Below are 18,958 nucleotides of genomic sequence, written 5' to 3'. Positions count from 1 at the left end.
AAACCACCAATCAGATACTAAAACAATAATTAAGGGGAAAAAAAAACCAATGTGACTTGTCATTTTGTGTAATCACGGGCCACTCTAATGACTCTATGGGAATCTCTTGTTCTTTTCGGGCCCTTTGTTGCCCGTTTTATATTCAAATGCAAACCAGGAAAAAAAATATTCATGTGGGCTCTTTAGAAAAAAAGTTGTAATCGCTTTCATATAATCTTTTAATTCATAATATATAAATAAATTGTAATATTATATATTTTTACTTAAAAAAGTGGTAAAACAAGCAAACAGTCTTAGATACCCCAATACACCAGTACAGGATCACCAAAAAAACTACTACAAAAGCCTAAACATCAATATATGTTACTTAGTCACATCTACTCAACTAGTAATTGAGAGGCTAGGAGATCTCTTAGAGTAGGATTTCTCACCAAATAAGATTTTAGGAACATATATATAAGTGAAAATTTTCGAAGAGGATGAAAATTAACTTTAAGTCCTTTATCGCTTATGTTGACCTAAATTAACTAATATATATATATATATATATATTATATTTTTATTTTCTCTTCTAAGTAATTTTTATTTTAAGATTAAATTACTCATTTAATTCCTATAGTTTTACAATTCTTATCTTTTTAGTCCCTATAGTTTGAAAGTAGTTTTTTTAGTCTCTATAATTTACATTTTAATTCTCTTTTAGTCCCTATAGTTTAAAAGTGTTCTTTTTAGTCCTTATAATTTGTATTTTAATTCTGTTTTAGTCCCTATAATTTATATTTTAATTACCTTATAGTTCTTATTAAAAAAATATATATAAAAATAATTAGCTACAAATTAGTTATAAATTATCAACTATTTTTTTATTACAAATTATCTTGCGATAAATTAATTACGAATTACTTATTAATATTTTTGTAGTTAATTGTAATTGATAATATTACTTGTATTTTGATGGTAAGGATTAAAATGAAATTAAAATATAAAGTATAAGGACTAAAAATATCACTTTCAAATTATAAGGACTAAAATGAAATTAAGATATAAATTATAAGGACTCAAAAAATCACTTTGAAACTATATGAACTAAAAGAGAATTAAAATATAAATTAGAGAGATTAAAAAAATTACTTTAAAACTATAAGGATTAAAATGTACAAATGATAAAAAAAATGAATAATTAAATCTTATTTAAAAAAAATGTTAAAGAAAATTATATAAAGATGATAAAATAATTTTCCATAGATGTAAATATGTTTTTATTTCTTTAATATAATTGCATCTTGACCTTTTCTTTTTACTCCCATTTCTAGTGAAACAAACAACTTACTTATATCTTAATCTCTTCTTTCAAAACAAACACACTATTAATACATGAAATAAATGAAATGCAGAACATTAACACAATAATTATATAATTTTTTCCTTTTTATATTAAAACTAAATTATCATTTTTAAAAACAATAGACTTGTTGAAAAATCATAATATCTAGCATAACCAAAACATATTTAATTATACATTAGATATAAATCATGTTAAAAAATTATTAGTACCTTTTTTATATAAATGACCTTATAAATTATAAAATACTATGAAACACTCCCTAAAAAAGAATATTAATTAATATTAATATCTAATTAATATGAAGGTTACTTGAAGTTCAATTCAATATTCGATCCAAGTGACAAAAAAAAGAAGGTTTATTCAATCTTTTGGAGGCCTGAGTGTCATCTCCAATCCATAGCTTGCAATTCCCGGCAAGCACAGTGATTGGTGTCCAGAAAGGCTTCAGCTTGCTCCTCCCTTCTCAACTTCAACAATTTCGCTGTAACACTTCTTCTCTCATTCTCGCAGTTTCACATTTTTACAACATTTCTCCAAATTTTATGTTTTAGTTTATGGGATATGGAGATTGTGTTCACATGTGATTTGGGTCTGATTTTGATTTTGCGTTTGTGGGGTTATGGTTCCCAGGAGAACATGTTTTGTGGTGCACTAATGTTGTTCGATGAAATGCCCCACTGTCGTGATATTTTTCAATGGCTGGACCCTTTGCATCGGAAAGCTTAACCCATTTCTAATTCTTTGTTTCGTTTTATATTCAACGTCAAGAATTGTTCTCTATGGCTGCTTGTGCTTGGTTGAGCTAACATGCTCTGTTGAAAGCATCATTCTCAGTTAGTTTGTATTGGGAGTTTCTTGCTTTTGCTTGGTTTTAGGGAGAGTAATCATAAACTGATTCAAAGTAAAAGAGGATTTTTTCCCTCTTCCTGGGTTCCATGTTAATGTTTTATGGCTCATGCCTGGTCCATTTTGAATACTTTTATACTTTTATTGTTTATTATTGGGACAATAATAGAAATTTAGTTCCAATTAAAGTAATTGGCGGGGAGGATATATTCAGTGACAGACTGATCCCAAGAGTGAGTTTATTTTGATTTGGTTTGAAGATTACTTCCTTCACAGGTGCTGTCTGCCAGATTTTAGTGTGCTGTTATTGTGGTGGTTTTGTTAATAAATTTAAATTATTTATTAACTTGAGAGTTTATCTTCGACATTCTAATTTTGTAAATTTATTTATCTATATGTAAATAGTTCTACAAAATGTATGAATGAAAAATTTTCATGCAATCTGATTTCAAACAAAACAATATTTTTATTATGAAGTTATGAACAAACAAATAGAAAATTGTCATAGAACTGATTTTTTAGGAAAAAGAAATTCTATTTGATGCTGGCACCTAGCACTGTTTGAGAGCATTAAGGTTCCATTTTTGTGTCTGTATAATTGTATGTATTGACATTTTGATTCTTTTCCTAATTTCTAATATTGGAAAAGATTCATTCATTTATTTTGGTTCTTGATCAAATGATACGTATAATTTTATTACAAAATAATTGTTTTCATCTATGATCAATATTTCAGCACCCAAACATTTCTAAACATGCTTCACAGAAGTTTATACTTATTTTCTTTTCTTGCAGATAGCACTTAATGTCCTGTTGTTGTAGGGACATCAGTCTTGCTAAACATGATATGGTCAAGGCTAAGTAGGAGAACTCATCTTTTGCCATCCCTTAAGACTTTGCAAACAAACTCTCTTGAATCCAGGTTATGTGATGTTGCACTAATTCCTATATTTTTGTTAATTTTGTCTCAGATTATTAATTCTTTTATGGGGTATGTTCTGAAACATATTGGCGATAAAATGAATGGAATTATACTTTACTTCTTAGGCAGACTTCTCAAACCAATTGTTCTCTCTAATTAGTGTTTTGTTCTAATTATAGAGATACATATATGTGCAATGAAACCTTTTGCTTCTCTAAAGTCTGACTTCCAAAAAGAAAATGTGAAGAAATTAGTTTCTAATGAGTTATTTGTAGATAATTTTGTTTTTATTCAGATGCCTGTCTATCATTCCTAAAGGATCAAGTTACAAGTTCACTAATCCTAGTTCCAGCTTCCAACACAATTTTTCTTGTTATATACGGTTATCAAAGTTTAAGCAAGAATTGAGTACAAAATCATTCCATCTGTGTTGCCGCTCTTCAGCTTTTGCTTCACAGTATGTTGGAAAGTCATGTGCCATACCTGGTTTCCGACACTTCTCATCTCATGCATCCAAAGAACAGAAATCCCGAAAGATGCTTTTATACTTGACGGGCTTAGTTTTTGCTATGGTTGGGTGCACATATGCTGCAGTTCCCCTATACAGGAGATTTTGCCAAGCAACTGGCTATGGGGGAACTGTTACCCGGCGTGAGGTGTGTTTGAGTTGGTTTTCTATGGTTTTTCGTTGTTTCATCAACTGGGTTGGCAATTTTACTTTTTTTTATCTGTTGATTACGAAAATTTGCACTTTTCAGACTGTTGAAGAAAAGATTGCTCGACATGATACCAATAATACAGTCACCACAAGGTGTTGTTTTTTTCTTATTAGATGTTATATTTTTACGAGGGCGAGCCCTGGTGCAGCGGTAAAGTTGTGCCTTGGTGACTTGTTGGTCATGGGTTCGAATTCGGAAACAGCCTCTTTGCATATGCAAGGGTAAGGCTGCGTACAATATCCCTCCCCCATACCTTCGCATAGCGAAGAGCCTCTGGGCAATGGGGTACGAAGAAAAAAAAAAAAAAAAAAAGATGTTATATTTTTACCATCAATCATAGGATTAATTTTTTCTTCAGGTTGATTGTTGTATGGTTATTAGAAATAGCTGTTGATTTCCCTAGAAATTTTGAAAGAAAAAAATTCATTATTTCCCTGTTCCTCACATGGTGGTTCAATTTCTTTGAGCTGCTTTGTTTCCTTCATTTATACTGTGCATTCATATAAGATAGTACTTAGACAAAAAAAACTAAGCAAATGAAGGAAAACTTAAAAATATATTTGTTCAGCTTTATGCTGTACCAGAAGATTACTCCATAAAACTTGCCTATTCTGAACCATCAACAGTAGTACCTTTACCTTACTTTTGATATGTCAAAGGAAAATTAATTAATGATTTAATAAGAGATAAGCTTACAACTTTACGAGAAATTATTCAATAAACCTCCATTCCGGTGTGGTGTTTTGGAAGCTAGCTTTTCTGCAGTTGTAACTATTATTGGGTTGATGAGTTTTTTTCTTTTACAGGGAAATTGTGGTCCAGTTCAATGCTGATATTGCTGATGGGATGCCATGGAAGTTTGTTCCCACACAGAGAGAGGTTTTTCTTTACTTAACATTTTGCACCTTACAGAAAACATTCTGCATTTCCATCACAAAGAGGATATATTAACTTACATGTGAAAGTATTATTTAAGATAACATTTAATTTTATTTCTTGGAGCTGTTAATTTTATTTGTACTAGTCCATGATAATTTAAGAATGGAAACTCAAAGAACTAGTAATAGTCAAGTCAAGTTAAAGACCGAGCTTTTGTTTAAAAAGTCATATCATAGTTTAAATATTTGGGGTACAAATGGTATTTTTAAATCTAAATCTAGTTGTATGCTTACCTTACACTTTCACATTTGATTGTGTTTGAGCTCTTGCTGACTTGCAAATGTTTCACGTGCCATTAAAAAAGTTGGATATTAAGGAGAATGAAAAAGTTAAAACTGTAATGTGGAATTATTCATTTATTCTACCAGGTTAGGGTCAAGCCCGGTGAAAGTGCCCTCGCATTTTATACTGCCGAAAACAAAAGTTCTACTCCAATAACAGGTGTTTCTACGTATAATGTCACTCCTATGAAGGTACTAACTACTAATTAATACTCTGTTCTATTGTATAACAATGATTATTCGTGAACTCTACAATTACATACTTAAGATTTTTGGAAGTTTATAATATAAAATGTCCCTTTGATTAAAACCTTGACTTTTGGCCGAGAACTTTATATCGATTTTTAAGTCTGCCAGTTGCAAGTCTTTTTTTTTTATCTCTTTTCTGTCTTATTGAAGAATGATTTCTTCCCTATTCTCCCCTTCCTAATACTTCCCAAATATTCATTTTACAAAAAATGTCCAAATTATAAATTTTCTCATACAGGCTGCAGTGTACTTCAATAAAATTCAATGCTTCTGCTTTGAGGAGCAGCGACTTCTTCCTGGAGAGCATATTGACATGCCTGTAAGTGATTTTAAACTGAACTCCTATGTATCCACAATGCCCATACATCTAATACTATGTTGCTTGTACTGTAGGTATTCTTTTATATTGACCCGGAATTTGAGACGGATCCTAAAATGAATGGTATCAATAACATTATATTATCATATACCTTCTTCAAGGTTTCTGAGGAATAACACCAACTTGAATGTTTACATGAGAATCAAATAACAAGCTCCCTCCATTTCAAAGGACAAAGATGTATAATACATTGATGAAGCTCAAGTTTTGGTTTACTTATGGTGGCTGACATAAAAGACTAAAATTCATTTACTTATTTGTTTAGCACATATAAAGAAGGTTGCCTCTTCTGTATGATTGCCAAGTTCTTGAATATTTTCAGCTTCAGCAAAACTACCAGAAAACCCTTGTGATCAAGTTTTGAAGGTTCAAGGTACCATGCCGTGACATTTGGAATTATGCTGATTAAGTTAATGCAAGCCGAGGTTTGGAGTACCTCTTGAAATTAGCCATTTAGATGAATGAATCATTTTGCTTTCAGAATTTATTGATTGTAAAATTTATCTGAAGAACTGTAAAGGTTGAGATATATTCGCAAAATGGTAAGTGACAATGACGTCTATGACCAGGTGAAACTAGCATGGTATGAATTTTGGTGATAGTTTAACGGGTCATTTATCTTTATACTTTTACAAAACCTAATTATTTTCAATATATAGTTGACAGTTTGTTGAGTTTGTTTATTTTTTATGTTTTAAATAATTATTTTTTATATGGTTCTTTTGTATTCTGGTCAAATAAACCATGCCACGAAACTAGATACTATAACAAGGTAGATTTCCATGAACTAGTTGGCATTTTTTTTGTTTGCTTTATTGTGGTTTACTATGTTAAAAATATTTCGATCGTTCGGAGTTTTTTTTTTTTTTTTTGAAAATCTGACCTTTATTGAAACAAAAGAATGTAAACATTTTGCTAATTTTATTATGAAAGAAATGGTATTTAGCTATTATTATTATTATTATTATTAAAACTAAGGTTGGAAAAAAGGTGTAGAATCTCATTTATCTATTAAAGTTTATCAAACAGTTGAAATTCTCAACATTTTATTTTATTCATCAAATATAGTTTAGAAATTATTGATTTACTTTAATTAATTAAGTGTAAAGAAAAAAATATTTTTTGAATTTTGAGATATCAAATTGATAAAATTAATTTATGAGAACAGAGTGATTATTAGTATATTTCTTTACAAAGATAAAATATGTATATATTATAGTTTTTTTACAATTTAAAAAATTCAATATAATTATTTAGTGATATAATTGAATCTGAATATAGAAATAATTATAATAAATTTTAACAAGATTATAAGAACTTTCATATAGTCTTAGAACTCTTTTTTTTTCGTAAAACAGGACAGAATTGCTTGTGAGTCATTCAATGTAATTGGATGTGTGTGAAAATTAATTTCAAGCATGGGTCTTGCATTCAAATGTGTTAAGGTGATAGAAATTGATTATGATGTGTAGCTAGTCAAGTACCTTTTTTTTTGTTTTTTTTTTTGTACAGGTCAAATACAAGTTTTATGTTTAATTTATTCTAAAATTAGAACTTCATCTTGAGAACCTATTAAATATAGGTTAGCATTTAGGGTCGGTACTTAATATTTTTCTTCTTCTGAAAGCAAGTATCTTTACAAACGAAAGTTATGAGACTAACTTGCGTGAAAGTAGACTACTAATTAAGGCACAACTCTCCCCATAAATGTTGTTTTCACATAAGTAGATATTTCAAACTCCTATCATATGCTTAAAGAGTCCAAACTATTAACCAATTAAGTTACACCTTGTGAATATTTTTTGAGTCTCTTATATTAGTAGATAAGACATCATACTTAAATTTTATCCTTTCTATAATCATTATTTATCACAATACTACCTCTAATTCAATATATAATTTTTTTTACATAATTCATTTAAACCAATAAAAAATAATAAATTTTTTTTACATAATTCATTTAAACCAATAAAAAATAATTAGGTGAGTTAGTATGTTATAAATTTTAATTTTATTTCAAGATTACCTATGACATTAAATGATTTAAAGTATGATTATTTTTCAAAAAGATAAATTTTCAAACTAATGAATATATCTTATTTTATTAATCGTTCAATAAATGTACAAAGAGTAATTGTTAGGATAAAAAGATAATTTAACAATAAAGTAATGCTATATTTCTTATAATTAGGATTAAGAAAATGATATCTCTTATTTTTTATATATATGATTACAAATAAGATTAAAAAATGACGTATAATAATAATGGTGGCAAGTGCCGAAAATAACATCACTAATAACTGTAATAATAACATGGATGATAATAATGATAAAAATATCAAGTGCTCTAAAATTAATATTTGTTGCATACTGTGTGATAAAGATATGAACATTTTTAAATATTTAGAATTGAAAACAACTTATAAAACTAACTACTTTATAATTTCATAGAATGATGATGAAGTTGAGATTCTAATATTTTAAAAATCAAATCAAATATAAGAATTTAAATTAATAAAAAAAATTATAATTTTAAGCTTAATTTAACTTCATGCTAAATTCTAGACACCACATGTACTTATATTAGATTAGTAGTAAAAGTTACAATCGCTATGATAAGCTTTACTTCTTTTTATACCTTTGTTTTCACTGCTCCTAACACCTATGGCAATTGACAAGCCTTCCAAAATGAAAACCTTTACAGCTTGCCATGGCTCACGCCACCAAAGAATGACAACTGCGTCTGCCTGCGTGTGAGAATAAACAAGTGTTGTCATAATCTCCAATAATAAAAGAACAAAACAAGGTTTTTCAAACCCATTTTGAACGTATTATCAGTGTTTTCAACTATATGAGTATTAATTTTTCATTATTAATTCTGTGTATGACACAAGACGTGAGAGACCAACAAACAAGTATATTGTATGGCCTTATTGTAGTATATATAAGAATAAGTGCTGACTCTCACTAATCATCAACGAGAATATTTGCTGACTGAAAATTCATGGTAGTTGAGACTTTCTGATCATGTTCAGTTAGAATGCTGTCTTTTCCATTGTCAAATTGAAAATTAAAGAGAGAGAGAGTTGCACTAATTTGTTAAAGTCTTGTTGGAGGCTTTATCATATATGATGGAAATATGGATACCCCACAAGCTTCAACTGCAAGCATTATGCTATGTGGTGCCTTGTAGTAGGTTGATTTTCGATTCACAACCTAACGAATTGGATGACATTCTGCTTACCCTCTCTTCTTCACAAAACCAAAATTTATTTCTGGCACCGTGTCTTTGGCTTGGGTTGACGGCTTCAAGAAGAAACATTTGAAAACTTGCTCTGAACAACCCTTTTATTTGCCCATTCGTTTTCTCAGCTTTTATCCCTGTCCTTATCTTCTTGTGGAAATGAAAACGACTTGCTCCAACTGTGTCGAGCCCATCAGATAAACCTTCAACTTCAAATATAAAGAACCAAAGTATGCAATATATAAACATATTGCATAGAGTAATACATTGATACTTCAATAGTATATATATATATATATATATATATATATATATATATATATATATATATATATATATATATATATATATATATATATATATATATATCATTAGTTATATTTAAATCATCAAAAGAATGAAAAAACACATTATATTTTTAAGTGGTCCTATCACCATTAACAAACTTATAATCTTCATCATATATATATATATGTAATTTTATGGTTCAAATCTATATTTTTTATAATAATATATTCTCACAAGAGTCACTCACATGTATATGTATTTGTATAGAAAATTAAATTATATTGATGTAAAAACTTAGATCAATCATTACATCATTCAATAATTTTTACTTAGATAATTTATTTTCAAAACTTATCGTTTGATTAAAAGCTTTTTTTACGTAGGTCATGTTTAAAAAAAATTATTAATACAAAATTATTTGATAATTCTTTTATTATATACATTAAAGTTGATGTAATATATATATATATATATATATATATATATATATATTACATCATAACATCTTATTATTGTTTATTTTTTAATAAAATTTGACATAAATAATTAAAATAATATATAATTATAATTTAGTAGTTGAATCAATATAAATTATATTTAAATATAATTTTATATAAAGTTATTTATGATGTAATAGTGAAAGTTATATTGGTGTAATTTAATTTCTTCCCATGCATACATACATATGTTGAACAAAAATCTATTTGCTTTAAGAATTTAATTTTTATGCACGGTCAACATAAATAATGTAACTATATACCAATTGTTAAAAAAATATATATATAAAATATTAACAAAATTGATCATCTTTCCATCCATGATGATATATGATTGGATAATAGTAAAAAAAAATTATTTTAGTAAAATTCTTGTTGAGTTTTGGTAGAATTAATTTTTTTTTTAAAAAATATTTGTGTTTCCATGTGATATTTTAAAAAGTAAGTTTACAAAAACTGGTTTGGTTTTATTGATAATGTAAAATTACTGTAATAATTATTTTTATCCAACAAAATGTTAAAAGTTTGGATAAATGATTATTTTGATTTTTGAAGGTGTAAATTGATAATAATTTAGTTCTTAAAAGAACAAAATTTTTAATCAAATTCTTAAAAATATAAAAGTATGATAATTTTATCTTATCATTAAATTTATAAAATCATTTTATTATTAAATTACGTTTCTGACCGTTTTCGTGCAAACAATTCAATCTCCTTAAACAAACAAATTTAATGAAAGATGTGACAATTTTTTAGGTGATGTACTGCTGAATATTCAAAAGCAGACGAAATAGAAATGCGAAACTTAGATTCAAGACAAAGCATTGAAAAGCATATAACAGGAATTGAAAAGACTCGCAATGCAATTGTACAATATTGATCCATGATGATGTCGTACCGAATGAAAGAATTATGGATTCGGAATGAAAGATTTTAATTATAAAAGATAAGAAAGAATAATGCACATGAATTGACATATTGTTCATTGAATCTGAATGTCACTAGAATTAACTAATTGATTAAGAAGATATAGAGTGTAATTCAAGTTGTCTGTGCGTTTATTAACCAGCGACAATATCACATCGTACAGAAGAATTTAACATTAATTTCAACAAATAAATAATGAGCTATATTGTCGTTTTGTCATTTTAATGTATCTGATTAGTTTTCTCCTTCGAAGCACTAAGTCACTAACTTTTGCTGCTTAGTGCATTTAATTAACTTTTCTATAATTAGGATTTTAGCTTAGCATAACGCATCATTCATTAAACTTCATAATATGGTAACTACAATAATAATAATAGATGAAATCACAAGAAAGAATTATCACCCCCTCCCATACGAGTGATAACAACTTGCAGATTACTATTTAACCATTTGTACAGTTTAGTTCCTTAATTACAAAACAGATATCATGTTTAGATTAAAAATTAACAACGTCATTACGAATTTTCAGTAACTGGCAAGGTTGTTGCGATGAAATAATGTCTCTAATTTGGTGTGAGGCCCCAATGAAGCAACAAACATGATTTATTAGAAAAAAAAGTCATTAAGTAATAAGAATTTAATTTGTATATTTATACGGCCAACTAATCAAAAATTAAGATAAGTATAACTTTTAGACCAATAAAAAATCATGAAAAATATTACTCTTAATATAATTATTATTAAAGTGAATAAATTTATCAAATTTGTAATTGTATGATAAAATCACATGATAAATTATCATATTTTTATTACCGTTATTGTTAATATCCAATAATTAATTTTCATCGGAAAATCTCATTTTTAGTGAAATTCTCATCTTTCAATCACATTTTTTTTTATTTATAAAACTCGAATTCCATAATTTGTTTAAGGGGACCAACGACTTGTTGGTTGATAAATTACCATATAGGTTAGAAAATGAAACCATAGCATATAATAAGGTAATTTGGGAGAAATAGTTGATGATAGTATTAAGGATTAAATGACACAGCACCGATGTGAAGCTGAGGCAGTGCTGAGATTAGTGCAGATTGAAGAATGTGGTTAGGGAGTGTCTTAGGTTGGTTTGACGGCTTCAACAAGAAACATTTGAAAGCGGGTTATTAACAACCTTTTGGCTGGTCATCACTTTTTGCTCTTTCAAAAGTACTGTACTCTTGTTGTGGCAATGAAAGTGACTCAATTCAAATGTGCCAAAGTCAATCAGATGTACTTTCTTACTTGAAATGTCTAAATGTAAACACAATGCATTTATATCCATACATATATGCAGGTCTAAGTGCGTGTTTGGATAACCTACGGAATCGATTCTGGCAGCCAAAATCATGGTGTGAAAAAAAAATGATTTTGCTTCACCCTGCCGCGTATCCAAACACATGATAAACTGTGTTTGAGATTAAATATAAGAAAGTTACTGGAGTGCAAAAATCTAAATGTAAAAAAGGCACTTTAAATGAGACACTGAACTACATACTAGATATTATGAATCAGAGTAAGAGTTAATTTTGTCATGTTTGAAGGTAGTTTATATTCATCATTGCGTATTACGGTGATGTAGATTAATTCTAATGACTAATGCAGAAGATATTGAAATGAAAGATTATATATAAATAAGGATAGGAAAATCAGGGATTATTTTTCTTTTATTCTTGAAGAACTTAATAGAGCCTATAACATAATAAGTCTATAACAACTAAAGAGGACATGAATCAATTATTATGATCTTATTTTAGTTAAATCAGTGGTCTTGAGTTTGAGTTTTGTGTATGTGCAAAAGAAAAGAAAAGGTTTTGTTATCTTTTTTCAACTCACGCAGGATTGCCTCTCTTCTACATGTAGTCTCATACAAAAAAATAACAGATCTTACACTGTATTTTATTGTTAATCCTCTCCCTTTTTTTGGTATTGAGCTCACATTTTCCCACATAGACATGAAAATTCGATACTGATGGCATATTGGCATTCCCCTTGGTGCTCTACCAGAGCAGAAGTTGATTATTTTTTCTTGCTTTACTTGTAATTGATTATATGCTTTTGCCAACTTGACATGCACTAATTAAACATGCAAACTTTCTCTATTTCAAAATACTATTAAAGTCATGGGCCTTTTAGTATTCATTCAATATTACATAATTAAAGTGACACCAACAACCATAATGAGTGGACGTATTTCCAATTATCTTAACAGGCACCTTAGTGTTCTCCACATGATCAAATTCAACATGCTAGTAAACTCAAGATTAATCAATGTGAACCAGGGATTATCCCTCACTTAAGCCAAGTGGAAATTTGAAGGAACATAGCAAGGTTTGACAAATATATGGCTGAGAGGGAGGTTTAATCAGAAAGTTTGGTACAAGAAAGCATGCAAATCCTAGAGCATGCTGGTGATGTGGCAACAGAAAATAAAATTTTCAGACAGTTACCAACCTCCAAACTTCATCTTTTCCCACTCTTTATATACTCCCCTCATCAGCTCAGTTACTGCTACACACACACACATTCCACTTAGTTAAACATGGAGAAATCAGGCTCTAACAGTCCTAAATCTGCTTTGAAGGTTGGGAAACTTAGTTTTTTTCTTTTTTCTTTTTTTGTTATATTCCCTCTTAGTAGTAGAATAGCATGTCCTAACGGTTTCACTTCTTTTGTATTTTCCTTAATTTTCCATGGAAAAGTTTGTGAAGACCACATCTCAGTCTGCAGCTCAATGGAGCAGTACTAATTCAAGAGGAATGGTGAGATTATGCCTAGCTTTACCCTCACATATATATAAGCCTTAAAAAGCCCTCCTTATTTCATTGCCACATTTAGTTGCCCCTTAAAAAAAGTTTAGCTTCCATGGCATGCATGGATGGTTTTGGGTTTAGAATTTACATTCCATCAATAGTAGGACACACAGAAGTCATTGAAAGATAGTATTTCTGCACTTGTTTAGAGTATGTTTGGTTTGCAGTTGTAAAATTACGTTTGAGGCTGCAAAAGTAATTTTGCTAATAGATCAGAACCCTTGCTTTTGCGTTTATTTTGCTTTTATTCGTTGAATTGAATTGAAACAGACGTCACAGTATTTCCAATTGCAAATCAAACATGCACTTAGTTGTTTTATTTCAGTTCATCTTAAAGTTGAAAGTTATGAAGCAACTGCATCACCTCTGAATGACAGTGAAAGAAAAGAGATCGATCAGTGAGAAGTGTTATTTAAGTAACACCTCTTGCATAATTAGATGGTGATACAAATACAACCTTTGTTTTGTTTTGTTTTTTTGTGAGAAAGCACATCTATATACATAGATGCATCAAGTTGGATTTCCCCCTTGTGCCTCTAATCCCATTATGTATATATGGATGTTTTATTTTGTCTGTGACACCACACTTTGTGTTATTATCATTACCCTAACACACACACATTTACGAAATGATAATTTACATAAAATCTAGTTTAAACATGCATGCATATTAACTTTTGTCACAAGTATTGAATATCCCATTTAGCATTAAAAAAGAGTGAATATCCCATTTCACCTTTTCAGTATTATCATTGAAGTTGTCTTAACTACCCCATCCACCCAACAAGTTTATCCACGCAACTTTCTCCATGCCATCAATTATTGATTTAAAAATTGACAAAATCTCTTGTACCTCTCTAAAATTTGAAAAAAATAATCAATCCTAGATATAACCAATGATAGCTTTTCCGACAAAAAGAAAAAAACTAGAAAACATCATTGGCCCAGAATTATCCACCTAAAAATGATAATGGCCTATTTCCTTCTTTAAAATGGATAATATTGTGGAGTCTGACACGAAAGGCATATATTTTGTACTATGTAAATTTAGTTTTCTCTTATTTCTCCAATTTCATATTTTTTTTTTTCATTTGATACTTTCTATAAGTTTTAGTTTACTTCTAAAAAATAAAAAGGAAATTTCCCTTTTTCTCCTAAGTAGTTGTTATAAGCATATGCAGAAATTGTACATGGCCAATATGTTTTAGACATATTGGACCACTGTTTTATTCACCTAGATTATTCATGCACCATGCAGTCCCTTTCAATAACTTAGATCAAGTGCATTACCCCACAATGGGACCCATAATGATCACGCGAGTACTTGGTCTCACTAATATTATTATTCTTATGCTTTTTTACTCTTCTCTGTTTTCTTCCTTCTCAATTATTCTATGTATGATTGGTTATTTAGAAACCCTTCTAGCTTATTATACATGAATCATGATTGCCACCTAAATAGACATAATTGGATGTTTCACAGACAAAAGATGTACTCAAAGACAAGTTCTATGACAAGACTAAAGTAAGTAACATGATATAGTGTATACCAATTAGTATGTAAATTTCTACAGTGTATAAATTTCTTATTTCAAATTTGGTGCGCCATGTTTTTTTTGTCTAGGCTTCACGAAGGTCTCCACCCAAAGAAAGTTACATGGTATAGTATATACAAATTAGTGTGTATATTTCTACTGAATGTAAATTTCTTAATTATTTCAAATTTGGTGAGCCATTTTTCTCTTTGTCTAGGCTTCAAGAAGGTCTCCACCCAAAGAAAGTAACATGGTATATAGTACATACGAGTTAGTATGTAAATTTCTACATTATGAAATTCTTTTCTTTCAAAATTTGTTGAGCCATTTTTGTTTATGCATAGGCTCCACCAAGGTCTCCACCAAAAGAAAATACTAAGCCACAAGAATTCAAACTCCACACCCAAGAAAGAGCTGTCAAGCGTGCAATGTTCAATTATGCTGTAAGATAATGTGAACAATATCAGTGCTGAAGTTAGGAATTAGCTTTCTATGATTAATGAATGTGGTTTTGAATTCATGCACAGGTGACAACAAAATTCTATATCATGGAGCTGCAAAAGAAACAAGAGGAGAAGCTGCAAAAGGTAGTCACATATTAATGAAGTTATATATATATATATATATATATATATACATACATACATGGTTCTATTTATATGAGAATGAGAATAGCATTTGAGAGAACTTCATATATATGAGATTAATTGAGTTAATTTGGAGCAGTTGATTGAAGAGGAAGAGGTTCGTTTGCTGAGGAAGGAAATGGTTCCAAGAGCTCAATTGATGCCTTATTTTGATAAGCCATTCCTCCCACAAAGGTAAAGGACAATGAATGAAACTGACTAGGATATATGTGTGTGTGTGTGTGTGGCTAGAAATTAAAAATAAAATGGAAAGAATGGATCAAGAAGAACTTATTAGCTATGTAGAATTCAAGTATATATTAACTAACTTTAATGACTAAAGAATAAAAGTATTAACAATGGGAAATTTGAAGAACAAGATATAAAATTTGACAAGCAGGTCAAGCAGGGGTGTTCCAAGAGAATCATGCCTCCACATGATGAGCAGCAAGTGCTGGAGCTGCAGCATTGCCAATGAAATGTACAACTTGCACCACTATGGTCATCAAGCTCTCAAGCCCATTAAGTAGAAAGCTTTGTGGGAAGGAGCATGTAAAATGTACACTATCCATGTATTCTTTTCATCCTTGTATTCCATGCATGTTGTACACTATCTATAGGGAAACTTAGAGTTTTGTACCATACCATGCGACTACCTAGCTCCTTGATTAGGCGGCGATCGAGGAGATGTTTTGATGATGTTTTCTTTGTCACAAAAATAAAGATCAACCATGTATTTTTGGTGTGCCTTGTACCATTTGGAAACCAACAGAATAGAATTATCACTTTGCATGTGAAACACTCCTATGCATTGCCATTAACCCTTTAGTATTATTCTATTATTTTGACGCATCTGATTCTAGAGTCAGGTCCTCTATTTATAATTGAGATAGATTGACCCTTAAACTATCACATAAATATTTTGTTATCTCAAACAATTTCTCTACTAATTGTTTTTTATACACGTTGCTATATTTAAAGGAATCAAATGAAAAGTAGTGAGTGCCAAGCAAACTTTCAATTTAGCACGTAGCTTTAACTAAATTATCTAATTATTTCTAACTGTATTTGTGCTTTAAAATCATATCATTCAGCTACTCAATGGTACATGCATGTCAACTGTCAAGTAGCTAATTTGAAACTACAACAAACTCAGGTTTAAGATAGCTTTAATTAATATAAAAAATGAAAGGTTAAATTGAAATTTTCATCATCTTAATTTCTCAAATCCATGATTTTGGTCCTTCTAGAATTTAATTGTAGCATTTGATCTTCCTAATCCTATAAATTAGTGATTTTGGTTCTAGATTATTAACTAACAATTATGATTAATTGAGTTATTAAGTTAATTATAAATTAATCAAAATCATTAGGGTTAATAGTTTTGTACAACATTGTATTCCTCTCATTCTCAACAAACACTTCTTCTACCTCCATTGCCGCACGTGACTCTACCGTAACATCACGTCAAGATTAATAGTTTTTCATTAATTTTTTAATGACTAATAATTTTTATTTAATTAATAATTAACTTAATATTACTAATAATCATAAATATTAGTTAATAATCTATCAGAAGATCAAAATCGCACATTTATAAAATTAAGAAGATTAAATATTATAATTAAAAATCAAGGAAACCAAAATCATAAATTTAAAAAACTAGAGGAACAAAATTACAATTTCACCTAAATTAAAAAAAAAAAAACTAAACGGTCAACCAATTGAACTTGACGACTGGACCAAAATTCTTAATTTTAAAAAATTGTGGAGATTAAATAAAATAGTTATATCAAAATTGTATTTTAGTTATAAAAAATTATTATTGAACCATCATGATCGATTTTTTGTGTCAGTATGCCGTTGCAATAATTGGTTTGAGTTTATATACTCAATTTTCGGCAATGTGGTCCACTTCATTTTGTACATTTGCTCAATGTGTTTGCCTTTTGTCCATATCACTCATCATACACATTGTTTTAGAAAATATTTATATAAAATATATAAACGTATGCATGACAGCATATGAATATGTAATGAGTATTGTAGGTGCATCTGAAATATTGTTTGTGTATCCAATATTAAAAAAAATTTAAAAATACCCTTAAGACAATTAAAGAAAAACAATTATTGTTTAAAAACATAATTCAAAATAATCAATTTTTTTATTTAAAAATTAAACAATAACTATCTACAAACAAAAAAATATTTATATTTAATAAAAAAATAAATATTTTAAAAAAAGATCAAAATAATATTTCTATAAATAAAAAACATTTACTATTAAAAAATAAATAAAAATAATTTATTAATAAATTAAAAAACATAAGGATTAACTAATCCATATAGTTCATACGGATTAGCTAATCCGTATATGTTACACAGGTAACAAACGCAATCCTAAACAAAAAAAAAAAAACCTTACCTCGACAACGGAAAAGCACGACAATGGTGTAGATAGCCTGAACGGAGCCAATGGAAACTGACAATGGCGACGGCGTGACAACTATAACGCAGAGACGGAGGAGGAAGAAGCTGCCTTGCGGTGGAAGCATGTATGGAATACGCGAGGGAGATGAGAGAGAGAGGGTTTTAAAGTTTAAGTGAAAGACACTTTTGCGCTTCACTTAAATTGTTGGGTGTCCAAGCAATTTTGTTGGGTGCATTTAACAACAGCCATATGTAACCTGCAAAGAGTGAAATTTGAGGCCCATTACTTTAGCCACCAAATTTCTCTTAAAAGCGGACAATGTAAGTAAATAATAGGTTAAAATATAATGTTTCTTCCCATATTTTTTTTAAATATGTATTTTTAGTCTTCTTATTTTTTAATTGAGATATTTCATTCTCATTTTTAAAAAATTCACGATTTAGTCTCCCATTTTTTAATTGAGACATTTTGTCTCACTTTTAAAAAATCTGTAATTTTAGTTATTATAATCAATTTCAAGAGTTGTTTATTATACATATGACAATTTTTTTTAAAATAATTTAATTTCTAACAAGCTTAATTTATTAAAAAAAGAATTTAAAAAGTACATAATCAACAAATCTAAAATTGACCAAGGGAACTAAAATCGTAAAATTTTTAAAGGTGGGGGATGAAATGTCTCAATTAAAAAAATAGAGGGACTAAAATTACATATTTTTTTAAAAGTGGAGGACAAATATTTCAATTAAAAAATAGAGAAACTAAAATCACATATTTAAAAAAATAAGAGTATGAAAATTACATTTTAGGAGCCTAAATAATACTTGTCTTTGTTCCTATTTATAAAATATTATCAACAAAAAAAATTTATTTCTTATTAT

General features: G+C 28.9%; 2 protein-coding genes across 2 annotated transcripts; both read left to right on the top strand.

Moving 5' to 3' along the window:
* Positions 1-1,666: 1,666 nt before the first annotated feature.
* Positions 1,667-6,354, top strand: LOC100812885 (cytochrome c oxidase assembly protein COX11, mitochondrial). Its single transcript, XM_041006875.1, has 8 exons — positions 1,667-1,828; positions 2,987-3,113; positions 3,409-3,769; positions 3,872-3,924; positions 4,639-4,711; positions 5,140-5,244; positions 5,540-5,620; positions 5,695-6,354. Exons 2-8 carry the CDS (start codon positions 3,034-3,036, stop codon positions 5,794-5,796), a joined length of 855 nt encoding a protein of 284 aa, XP_040862809.1. The 5' UTR covers positions 1,667-1,828; positions 2,987-3,033; the 3' UTR covers positions 5,797-6,354.
* Positions 6,355-13,182: 6,828 nt separating this feature from the next.
* On the top strand, positions 13,183-16,307 carry LOC100305850 (uncharacterized). Its single transcript, NM_001250697.2, has 9 exons — positions 13,183-13,256; positions 13,375-13,434; positions 14,969-15,010; positions 15,110-15,145; positions 15,238-15,273; positions 15,365-15,463; positions 15,548-15,607; positions 15,747-15,841; positions 16,047-16,307. Exons 1-9 carry the CDS (start codon positions 13,215-13,217, stop codon positions 16,174-16,176), a joined length of 600 nt encoding a protein of 199 aa, NP_001237626.1. The 5' UTR covers positions 13,183-13,214; the 3' UTR covers positions 16,177-16,307.
* Positions 16,308-18,958: the final 2,651 nt, after the last annotated feature.

The sequence above is a fragment of the Glycine max genome, chromosome 11 (genome assembly GCF_000004515.6).
Source record: "Glycine max cultivar Williams 82 chromosome 11, Glycine_max_v4.0, whole genome shotgun sequence".
Taxonomy (NCBI): domain Eukaryota; kingdom Viridiplantae; phylum Streptophyta; class Magnoliopsida; order Fabales; family Fabaceae; genus Glycine; species Glycine max.
This window is presented reverse-complemented; position numbering and strand designations above follow the sequence as displayed.

Excerpts from the sequence above, each read along its gene's own strand:
- LOC100812885 (XM_041006875.1), top strand. The coding sequence starts at position 3,034 with ATGATATGGTCAAGGCTAAGTAGGAGAACTCATCTTTTGCCATCCCTT. Across the intron at positions 3,770-3,871 it reads GAACTGTTACCCGGCGTGAG|ACTGTTGAAGAAAAGATTGC; the intron begins GTGTGTTTGAGT and ends TGCACTTTTCAG. Across the intron at positions 3,925-4,638 it reads AATAATACAGTCACCACAAG|GGAAATTGTGGTCCAGTTCA; the intron begins GTGTTGTTTTTT and ends TTTCTTTTACAG.
- LOC100305850 (NM_001250697.2), top strand. The coding sequence starts at position 13,215 with ATGGAGAAATCAGGCTCTAACAGTCCTAAATCTGCTTTGAAG. Across the intron at positions 13,257-13,374 it reads GTCCTAAATCTGCTTTGAAG|TTTGTGAAGACCACATCTCA; the intron begins GTTGGGAAACTT and ends TCCATGGAAAAG. Across the intron at positions 15,464-15,547 it reads GTGCAATGTTCAATTATGCT|GTGACAACAAAATTCTATAT; the intron begins GTAAGATAATGT and ends ATTCATGCACAG.